General features: G+C 51.8%; 1 protein-coding gene across 1 annotated transcript in view; it reads left to right on the forward strand.

The window, feature by feature from the left end:
* The window catches only part of CPNE2 (copine 2), a 53,125-nt gene that overhangs the window by 11,465 nt on the left and 30,624 nt on the right, over positions 1-11,036 (forward strand). Inside the window, exons 3-4 of the mRNA XM_009290749.1 lie at positions 6,134-6,313; positions 9,913-9,987. Coding sequence (XP_009289024.1) covers positions 6,134-6,313; positions 9,913-9,987 — 255 coding nt within the window. The remainder of the gene's footprint in view (positions 1-6,133; positions 6,314-9,912; positions 9,988-11,036) is intronic.

An 11,036-nucleotide genomic window follows, 5' to 3' on the forward strand; every position in this document is an offset into this window, starting at 1 on the left:
GGATGGAAGACCTATGCTATGGAGAAAGGCTGAGAGAGTTGGGGTTGTTTAGCCTGGAGAAGAGAATGCTCTGGAGACACCTTACTGCAGCCTTTCAATACTTAAAGGGGACTTGTAAGAAAGACGGGGACAAACTTTTTAGCAGGGCCTGTAGTGACAGGACAAGGGGCAATGGCTTTAAACTGGCAGAGGGTAGGTTTAGGTTGGACATAAGGAAGAAATGTTTTACAATGAGGGTGGTGAGGCACTGGAGCAGGTTGCCCAGAGGAGTTGTGGATACCCCACCCCTGGAAGTGTTCAAGGCCAGGTTGGACGGGGCTTTGTGCAACCTGGTCTAGTGGAAGGTGTCCCTGCCCACGGCAGGGGGGTTGGACTAGATGATCTTCAAAGGTCCCTCCCAACCCAAACCATTCTGTGATTCTATGATTATCCTTCTCACCAGCTTTGGGCATCCCTGCTGCACCAGGACATCCCGCTCAGCAGACGTGCGCAGCTGCTCGCAGCCTGTGGGCCGTGGGCAGTGAGGGTCTGTGCAGAGGAGCACGCTGGCACGCTCCTGCAGCTGGGGGGGTGTATTTTTATTTTCCTTGTATGTCCTAAGGAGCTGAGAGCTGCATTCATTGCCTCTGCCTCCCTACCCACTCCAACACAAGCTTACTCCAGGGCAAGACCCTGCTGATAAAGGCTCTTTAAGGACAGGAGGACTGTCCGTGGCTGCGCCGCCCCCGGCGGTAGGTGAACATGGGATAAATCCATCCTCTCCGAGATGCAAACAGCACACAAAGAGCTCTTGTGTGTTGTTCCCAGCCCTCCACTTCAGCGGGACGAGGCTGCCGCTAACCAGGCTAATGGAGCGCGAGGGAATTGACCCTCAGTAGCTGTCTGAATTATTTCATAGCATAAGTAAAACATTGGCTTGATCCCAAAAGGTTGCTTCCCAGCATACCCACCAACTAAACGTGTATTCCTTTGAAAATCCCCCTCCTGCAGGGAAGAGGCGCAGGGGTACATCTCCCCACTGCAAGTCGCGTCGGGGACCGGGTGTGTGCATGCTGCTGGCACCGCGGTTTGACCAGAGACGCCCAAATTGGCTTTGAGCAGCATGACCTTGGTCATCACCAGCAGCGCTGCTGCAATGGCAAGAGGTCTCACTTGGGTGGGTCTCCCAGGCAGATGCACGTCTCAGGCTGGTTTTGCAGTTGATGTGTGGACAAAGTGGACCGGGAACTCCCAAGGATGGTTTTCATGGTGCTTTATTGACTGTTCAACATCTCACGTGGAGAAGCTATAGTCATCGTCTCCTTCTGCAGCAGTCCGAGTTGGGCAAGGTGCTGTCTGTGATAAAATTGGTGTCGTGAAACCAAACGCCAGAGTCTGTGCAAGAGCATTTAGCTCTGTGCCTAAGAAGAACCTTTTGGCTACAGGGGGGATGGACTCTGGGCTAAAATGCCTGGAGGAAAAAAATGGGGATTTCATTCTATAACTGCAGTTGTAGATAGTGTAAGACCTCTTTAAAGTTGGTCTGGGAGGGAGCAGGTAAGCAAAGCATGGGGGCGTGATGGATGGATACAAGCACCGGTGTTGGATGCAGCACAAAATGAGCAGCCGAAGGGCATTAAATCACATAAGCCAAACAAAAATCTTCCCAATTCCTGGGAAATTAGGTGGTCTCGCTTTTCAGATACTTGGATTAGTTGGGCAGCCTTTAGTGCTTGGCCAAGGAGCTGGTGAATCAATGGGCACCACCTAAGGTGTCCTGCAGCTGATCTCCTCGCTGTCAGCGGGGAGGGTGTAGGGGCAAACCTCACCTTACCGTGGTCTGCAATTAACTTTGCTCAGCAGCCTGGATGAGACTAATGAGCTTTCTAGCCTTGATAGGTGTCATCTCTTTGACCTGATTGTACTTTTCAGGAATTTCTCTTGCTGTCAGTAACGTCTCAGTCCAGCAGTTTTGATTCCAAAGCTTCTTTTACAATACAAATGTGTGGTCTGTGGGGTTTTTTTTCCTTTCCTCTGCTATTTTTAGCTTCTTTTTAATTGGCAAGATATAAGATAGGCACTGGACGTCAGCCTTGAACGGCAGATTGCTTGGCGCTCAGCTGCTGTGGTTTCAGCGGAGGTCAGCATGTTGCGCGAGCTGGCACGTGCTGTGGTGTGGTCGCATGCCACGGAGCTGGCCCCGGCCCACGGGCACTCCGGGGGCACGGCCGGGACCGAGATCCTCCCGCACCCACACGTGGCAGTTGTGGTGCATGGGCTTGGGCTGTGGCTGGGTGCCGGGGAGGACCAGGAGAGGCGGGCTCACCCGCGAGAGCCTCACTGTATGGGGCACTTGGTGGACCCTTGGCAGCTCATGCCACCATGGTTCAGAGCTTTCCCGGGGGTGCCCGCGTTGTCCTGCATCGATTTTGGCCACGCAGATGTGCCCCTTGCCCTAAAACAAACCTCTTTCCCATCTGAAAGCGGTGGCCTTAATAACGTAGCTGAAATGTAGGGGACGGTTGGGGACAGCAGCAGCTCAGTGGCATCCCACCACACTGCCCCTGCGTCCTCCGCACTGGGTTATCGACACGTCCCAACTGTCAGACCTGGTTTAGGACGTGGGTCTCCTCCTCCAGGACCAGCCCCAGCCACGGTGGTGCCAGTGTCTGAGCTGGATGGTGGGGCTGAGGCACCAGCTGATGCCGACAGAAAGGTTTCTGTTCTTTCTAGCTGTCACATTTGTTCCCAAATACAATTATTTTGTCTCGCTGAGCTTAATAGGAATTAAAAAATCTTTGTGAATCAGCCTTGGAGGGGGTGGAGGAGGGAGGGACAATAAACCACAGGCCGAGAAGTGACATGAAGACGGGTGATGTTTAAATGTTCTGCCTGATGACGTCATCTCTCAGGAGCCATGAAAGACCTGGCCTGTGATGCCGGGAGCAGGGACACATGACTCAGCCGTGCCTTTGTGCTGCTCTGAGTCATCCTGCCAGCCCTGTGCCTTCCGCATGAGCTTTCCTTGGCGCTTGGGAGAGCATCTCCCAGTGTTGGAGCATCAAGCATCTCCACATGCTTGAAGGTCCTTAGCCAACCTCCCTTCGGATGCTGGAGGACTCTCTGGCTGCGTTCATTGAACACAAGGGCTGTCGTTGGAGATGATTTCCCAGTTTCATGCTTGATCTGTAGAATCAAGACTCTTATCCAAACAGAAATCTTTGATTAGGCTGCTTGACTCTTAAAAACCCTTGTGCTTTTCTGCTCTTGGGTGGCAAAGCCACCTCTGCTCTTTACAGGGAAGGTAGATGTGTAAACCTTGAGGGTGAAGGGGAAGGCAGGAGCTGATGGCGTGCTTGTCTACTGGTGGAGGTGGTGTGAAGAGGCCTCATACGTGATGGTCACTGGCAAGGTGACCGCTGCTGCGTCAAATCAAAGACCAAGCCATGTGCAGCAAGCAGCTGGGGCTTGTGATTTTGTTGTGCTTCACACTGACAATAGCCAGGAGATTAAATGCTCGGTTTAATCTGGGTGTTGAAGGAAGCCCCATCACTCCGGAGGGTTAGCTCAAGACACGTTGGCTGGGTTTCTCTTCCTCTTCCCTGGGCCGCCCCTTCCAGAGCAAAGCTGGAGATGGGACCTCAAGTTATCTCCTTCGAACTGGCACCTGGGAGTGGGAGGACTGGTTTCCCTCGGTCCCCGGCTTCCCAGTAGTTCAGAGAACATGGAAGGAGCTAAAATCCACCTCTGTTGCCTGCACAATCTCATCTCCTAGGCTTGAAAGGGGATTTGCCTGTGTTGTGCTGCTGAAATAAGGTAGAGCTCGTGGATGCCCACTGCTCCTGGCCCACCGCATCTCTGAGCAGACGTTTGGGGTCCTTCTGTACAGGATGGCAGCAGAGAAGGAAGGATCTGCGTGAAGCTGCATGGCCCTGGCCAGCTTGAAGCCCACTAGTGTTGATGTATTTGGTTCCCCGGAGTGCAGCAGGTGGCTATTCTGGGAACGCAGCATTTAGTTGTTTCTTGGCAATTAAGACAGACAAAGCGACCAACTTCAAAAAACACTGCGGTAGCTGGTATATATAGCAAACTCACCACATTTCCACTCAGTCCCTCCAAAACCTGCCTCCTGCGCTGAATGAGTTTCTTTGGGACCAAGGTATGTGTTTGCTTTTTTTTTTTGGCTTTTTTTTTTTTTTGGCTTTTTTCTGCTCTGCTGTACTTATTCTTGGCTCCGCAGCTCTGGCAGACATCCCGCCGTCCCGCAGCCCGGCACTGCCCGGGGATTGCCGGTGCGGGGGCTGCTTTCCGTAGAGGTCTTGCCCTGGGACCTGGGATGCGCAGGCGGCTCAGCCTTGCCTGGGACTGGGTGTCCTGGCTGCGAGACGAGGCGGGATGCTGGCATGGCCGGAGGCTCCGTGCTGTCCCGCAGGCAGATGGGATGGTCTTTCCAGGCACGGAGGGCAGCAGCTTTTGATAAAATCATGCTGCCGAGCGCCTGCCTTTCTTTCTGTTTTAATAGCCCCTGTTACCATATCCTGGGATAACAGGGCGATGTGGCAAAAGGCCGATGCTGCCAGCTCCTCTGCCAGCTCTGGTGGGCGTGTGGCTGTTCCAGCTCAGATGCTCGGAGCTGTCGGCGCTTCCCGTGGGGCTGCCTGGGCAGGACGCCCTTCGCCAAACCGGCTGCCACCTCTTACGATATCAATACGATAGCAATAGCTGCTCTCCTGACAAAGCTCCTACTTGGTTTGCTTGCTGGAGAGTTTCCCCCAGGCTGCGGGTGTTCGTTTCTCGTTCAGCACTCGGGCTGTGCCGCCAGCATCCTTGCTGCCTGTTTTGGCTTCCTACGGGTATGTTGCATGTTGGGCTCCAAACTTGCCCTTTCCTGGTGCCTCTCGGGATGGATGATGGCCTGGTGGGGATGATGGGTCCTGACATTAGAGTTCAGACCCTCCTTGGCCATTGACTTCCAGAAGCAAATGCACCAGCCTTTTTTTGGCCTCGTTTTCCCAGTTTCTGTCATTTTGGCTAAAATTGTGGGTTGCTGTGTCTGTGTGAGCCCGCGCCGGGCGCCTGGCTGGTGCTGCCATCCTCCCAGCCCTCCTGTGGTCTGAGTTACGGGGTCTGGGACAGAAGCTCCATTACCGGAGGGCAGCGTCCCGAGACCTCCGGCGTGGCTGTCCCTGGGATATGTTTGGGGTTTTTTTTGGCTCACGCAAGGCTTTCTGTCCGCCTGTGCCATGCTGCCTTGTACACCCACAGTTCCGCCGGCTGCCTGCCAAGTTTCCTCTGCTCTTATCGCTGCTCTTGGCTGCGGGGTGCTGCAGACTGCCGTGGTGCTTCCCCTCCGACGGCAGGTTCCCCACATGCCTTCCAGTTTCCATCATCCTCTGTGCACTTGCCCTTCCAAGCCATCGGAGACATCATTTCTTCCAACCTGCTTGCAATAGCTCAGGATGACAAAGTCTATTGAAGTCTTGTCTTCTGGGTCCTTCCAGCCTCTTGTTTCTCCTAATGCTTGATGAAATCTATGAAAAATGGCCTGTGGTGATTTTTTTTTTTCTCTTTTTTTCCATGGAAGGCCAAGAAAGAAGAAACCACATGAATGTTTTGGTTTGAGGTCTAGAGGGAAATGATAGAGGGTTGCTGTTTTGGCTCGTGACTCTTTTTCTTTTTGCTTGCCATTGCTGTTAGCTGCACAGCCTGAAAGAAACAGGTTTGGCATTACAGCTGTGAGTGTCTTGGTTGAGGAGCAGCGTGTGAGAGCATCAGCTCCTGGGAGAACAGGGGTTAGAAGCCAGCAAAGACTCTGGCTTCAATGAGCCTTGAGTCCACACCAAGCCTTGGCTGGGTGGGCGCTCCTGTCCTGGCTGTTGGCTGGGGTGGGCTTGTACAGCCCCCTGCACCCCGTCCTCGGGGATGCAGCTCTCTGCATGAAGTGCCATTACCCGTTTAGACGGATCCCACCTTGCGTACACTGGGTATCACGGCCTGCATTTAGGGATAGCTCTGCTGAGTGCCTGCTGCTCTCACTCTCTGATGGTCACTGCAGAGTTCCTGGGTGGCTCTGGCTGAAGTCAGAGAAGAGACATGGCAGTGACAAAGATGCAAGAGGCACATGCCTAAATGCCTCTTTTTTTTTTCTTTGCAGCTCGACAGGACAGAGACAGCCGTGAACAACCTCAACCCAGCTTTCGCCAAGAAGTTCATTGTTGACTACCACTTTGAAGAAGTGCAGAAGCTCAAGTTTGCCCTGTTTGACCAGGACAAGTCGAGCATGCAGCTGTATGAGCATGACTTCCTGGGCGAATTCTCCTGCACGCTGGGCACGGTGAGTCTCTGAGGTCCCTGCAGCTTGCTGTCCTCCGGCAAAGGGACTCCAAATCACGTCAGCCACAGGGACATGGGAGGATTAGAGCTGCTACTTTTATCTACTGTAAAGTTTGCTGGGTCCTTCCTGGGAAAAATAATTTAATTTACTTGTCACACTTCAACTGTTGAGGTTGAACTGTTCCACGTTAGGGCTGTTGGCTACTTGCCCAAGTCTAAGCTGGTCGTACTGTGGGCTTCTGCTAATGCCTGCAGAGAGACATCAACTGGAAGCTTTTGGAGATACCTGTATCTCACCGTGGGTTATAGCAAGAGCCCTGATGACAAGCTTGGATTTGGACTAGGGAAACTTCCAGATGTTTAAAGTTAGGATGCATTGCGGTCTACCTTTCTATCTCAGTTTTGTTTTTCTTTTTTTTTCTTTTTTTCCCCCCAAAGCTTTATCCATTGCCGTTGTGTAGCAAATCATCTCTCCTACTTTAGCATCTTGGTGCAGGAATGTGTCCTCTGCTCTTCCTGTGGAAAAGCTTTTGGGACACAATGCGATTTATAAGCCTTTGGAAGGTCTTTGTGTTCGTGAGCCCAGACCCTGTTAGAAGTTGGCAGCTACCGTTATCCAAACGTCTTTGTCCTCTGAGCTTGCTCTGACTCAGAGGCAAGGAATGAGGGGGATTTTTTCCGTTCTTTTGCAGCATCCGGCTGCTCGGGGTTGCTGTGGTACCTGGCACAAGCGCAGGGGCTGGGAGAAACTGTCCCTGTTGTGTCTGATGCTGGGAACTGGGAGGAAGGAGACACTGTAATAGGTGGGTCGGCGTGGACAGCCAGCCCAAGGTGTTCAGGAAGGCTCATGAGTGCGAGTGCTTTATTACACAGACTGCAATATGGCACTGCACATGGCAAGGGGGGCCGAGTGACCTTACCATTGCCAACTCAAGAGCTTGACGTGTTAGAAGAGCACTGACATTTACAGAGTTTGGCGTTTAATGTCTGGGTTTTCGAAATTGCTCTGTGATGACCTAATTCTGCTCCTGCAGAAGTTAAGAGACAGTGCAGGCAACAGCCCAGGCCGGTGTTCAGTGGTTTAGACCAAACCCATCCTTTACTCTTAGTCCCGTTGCTGAAATGCAGCCACCTCTGGCGTGGGGCAGTTCAGCAATGCTCCTTGTGAAGGTCATGGTCTTGGTGGAAGCTGCAAGCACACAATTTATGGACATAAGGAAACAAAGCTGAGACATTGCTGTTCCTAAACGTGGCTCTACAGAAGTCCAGGGCTCTGCAGGCTCATGCCGGAGAGGAACATTATCCATATGCACTGGGGAGAAAGGTGGACCCTCCTGCTTGTTGGGTCTCTCAGAAGAGCCCTACCCTTTCTGGTGCTTTGAAAGGTGATGAGCTTAGAGCGTGAGACTGGACAGGCCATCCTGGGGCCGTGGTAATGGTGGGGACTGGGCAGCTGTTGGCAGATCTCACATCCAAGGTGCTCGCTCAGAACAGTTGATGGTTTAGCAGTGGTGGCTCACAGGCATGGCATAACTGTCTACTGTGTCTTTAGGCACAGCTGGTGGGCTTAGTCCATCAGAAAAAAGAGAGCTCTGAACTTCTGTAATCTCATGCAAGTATTTACACTCCGCAAAAGAGAACTTGGCTTATGTGTGTGCCCAGTTTCTGATGAGTTTTTGCAGCGCTTCCCGTGTGAGCTTCTTGGTGACCTTTAGTCCACAACAAGACACCAGCTTGGAATGGAGGGATCTTCTCATTTTCCTTTTTTCCCTGAAATTCTCCGTTAGCCTCCTCTCCCTGTGGCCAGCACGGGCTTGCAGCACAGCCCAGTTGTGGGGCAGACATGGACCAGAGGGGTAGCACGTGTGCAAGGGTGCCTGGTGAGGAGAGGGGTGAAACAGTGCGGACAGGGGTTTGAGGGTTCAGCCACCCTGCTGTGGGTTTTCTGATGTCTAGATTTTGTCTGGTGAGATGTTTCCATAAGCCTGGCCAGTTTTGAGGCACGAGCAGCTCTTAGAAGGGAAGGAGAGCAGCCGTGGGCAGCAACAACCGCACAGCGAGCCTCTGACTTTTCAATTTTGAGTTTGCATCAGAGCCCTGTCAGATTAGCCAGATTATTTTATTGCAGCTAATTAGGTCTGTGGTAAGATTTAAAAGGGCAGCTGGATCATTCGCGGGCCTGTAATGACTGCTGCGGCCAAACGAAATGTAACAGGGCTCAAACTGCAGGCTGGGTGTCCATGGTTCCTGCTAGCCAGGGTTGCGAGGAGATTTCGCCTCCTTGTGCACGGCGTGGCACAAACATCTAGTTATGCTGGCTGGTGATTCCTGTGCATTTATGGATCAAAAGCACCAAGACATGGCTGGCTAGCCACAATGGGGAAGGGTTTTTGCCTTGAAATTGCAAAAATCATAGGATCACAGAATGGTTTGGGTTGGCAGGGACCTTTAAAGGCCACCTAGTCCAACCCTCCTGCAATGACATCTTCAACTAGATCAGGTTGCTCACAGCTCACAGCTTTTGTTGGAGAAAAAAAATATAGTTGAGAATGTTCATTACACATCATTTAAACAGTAATGACAAAACCGGACTTTACAAGAAGAATACAAATGACATTCCAAAAGATATCAAAATTATCACTGTGTGATTATAGTTTCTGCACTCTGATTGTGCATTTCCGGGTCTCCCCGGAGGGAGGAGAACATTTCTGGGGAGCAATGGGAGGAATCCAAGCGTGACTGGGTCACTTGGATGGCAGGAGCAACAAGTTAAGCCATTTCATTATGTGGGTTTTTTTGTTATTATTATTATTCTTATTTTCTGACTGTGTGATGTAGGACCAAAGGTGGAGGCAGAAGGATGAATGGGACTGCACTTTTTAAACTGCCACCCCTATATCTCGAAGGGGTCCCCACTAGGTATGGGAGCAGAGCACAGCTACTTCCAGCAGGTTGCTGCCCCCCCCATGTCTGAAGGTGACTGAAACTCAGTGAGCTAGGAAAAAATCTCAGGGGGTTTAATTCAGCTCCCAGATTGTCCTGCCTGGCCTCTTACAAGCCAGAATTGAAGGGGGGGGACATGCCTTTGGGGGGTGCTGATCCCTGTGCGTTGCTCGGCAGCAGCTGTGCAGGGGGTCCAGAATGATGCTGGGGGAGAGCATCCAGCTTGTAATCAGGATTTGTCCGTGGAAACGTGGCCTGAAAGCAAGTTGCTGGCAGGGGTCATGTTAGAATTATTTAAAATGGGGTTTGAAAGGTTGAGCTGTGATTTTGCTGGGAACAAATAATGGTCCTTCGGCTGTGTGAGGTCCCACTGACCTGCTCCATGCAAAGAGCTGGTCCCTGGGTTCAACAGGAGATGATGCTTCAGCCTCTTGCCCCGTCACTTCTCTGCACTGTTCAGCTGCTGCCCTGCGCCCCATGGACTCGGGTGACGGTGGTCATATTCACCATATCACGGTCATCCCTGAGTATGATGTCTTTCTTCCACTGTTGTGAATGCTTAATCTGAATTAACTAGCATGAGCAATGATCAGTTGCTTATGAGTCTGCTTCTGATCGCTTGTACAATCATGACTTTATTTTCTTTGGCTTCTCTAGATCGTCTCCAGCAAGAAAATAACAAGGACTCTCCTTTTGGGGAATGGCAAGCCGGCTGGGAAAGGGATGATAACGGTACGGTTACTCCTTTATGTTATGTGCCGAGTGTGTAAAGACAGATAATAACCTGGGGGCGATGCAGGACACTCATCTGAGGTCCAGGAGACTGGGGCTTATCTTATGAACATTTTTTCCCTTTCCCTCCCATTCTCCTGCCCACTTTGGTCTGTTTGGAGGATGATTTATTTGGGGCAGGGACCATCTTGCCTGGTACCCAGCACTGTGAGTCTTCAACCTCTGCTTCGGTCTCTGAAATAAGAAAAACCTCAATCTGGAGAAGTAAAAATCTATGCTGCTGCTGTTTGTTGTCCGGTACAACATGCCTGCTCAGCCCTCCCTGGAGCAGCAGGAGGTAAGAGGGCTGATTCCTTTGCCGGTGATGTGTGGTTTTGTTTGTAGGAAGAGGATGGGAGCTGTGCCGTAGCAACAACTCTCATAGCAACGGCCGCTGCTCCCATGCAGACCCCTTCGGGCAGTGGTCTTCCCGCTGCGCATCTCTTTAGTGATGGGTTTTTTTAAAAAGAAAAGACTAAATTTAGGTGCGTTTCCCTCCTGCCACATCTCCCATCCTTTTTGGATCTCTTCTGTGTTATGGGTTTTGCGAGACACACAGCCGGGCAGCAAAGGTGTGGAAGAAAAGGCCAGCAGGGAGTTAAACTTCCATCAGGTTTAAAAGGACTGGAAGGGTTTAAAAGCCCAGGATCTGGCTGCTGCAAGGGCGTCTCCATCGCTGTTTGCTCTAGAGGCTGGGAAGATGCTGCCAGCTTTTCTCTCTTAATTGCTGCAGTTAGTCTTTAAACGCAAGAGGAAAAGCCGCAGTGAAGTTCGCAAGCGGTGCCTGATGCCATGTGCCGACCCCGAGGAGCGGGCTCTCCACGTCCGATGCTTGAGTGGGAAGAGCTGGACCAGATGAAAAGTTTCCAGTCAAGTTCAAAGGTTACACGCTGTCGTGGTTTAACCCCAGCCGGCAACTAAGCCCTACACAGCCGCTCACTCACTCCCCCGCGGTGGGATGGGGGAGAGAATTGGAAGGGTAAAAGTGAGAAAACTCGTGGGTTGAGATA

Source organism: Aptenodytes forsteri, unplaced genomic scaffold (genome assembly GCF_000699145.1).
Source record: "Aptenodytes forsteri isolate BGI_AS27 unplaced genomic scaffold, ASM69914v1 Scaffold14, whole genome shotgun sequence".
NCBI lineage: Eukaryota > Metazoa > Chordata > Aves > Sphenisciformes > Spheniscidae > Aptenodytes > Aptenodytes forsteri.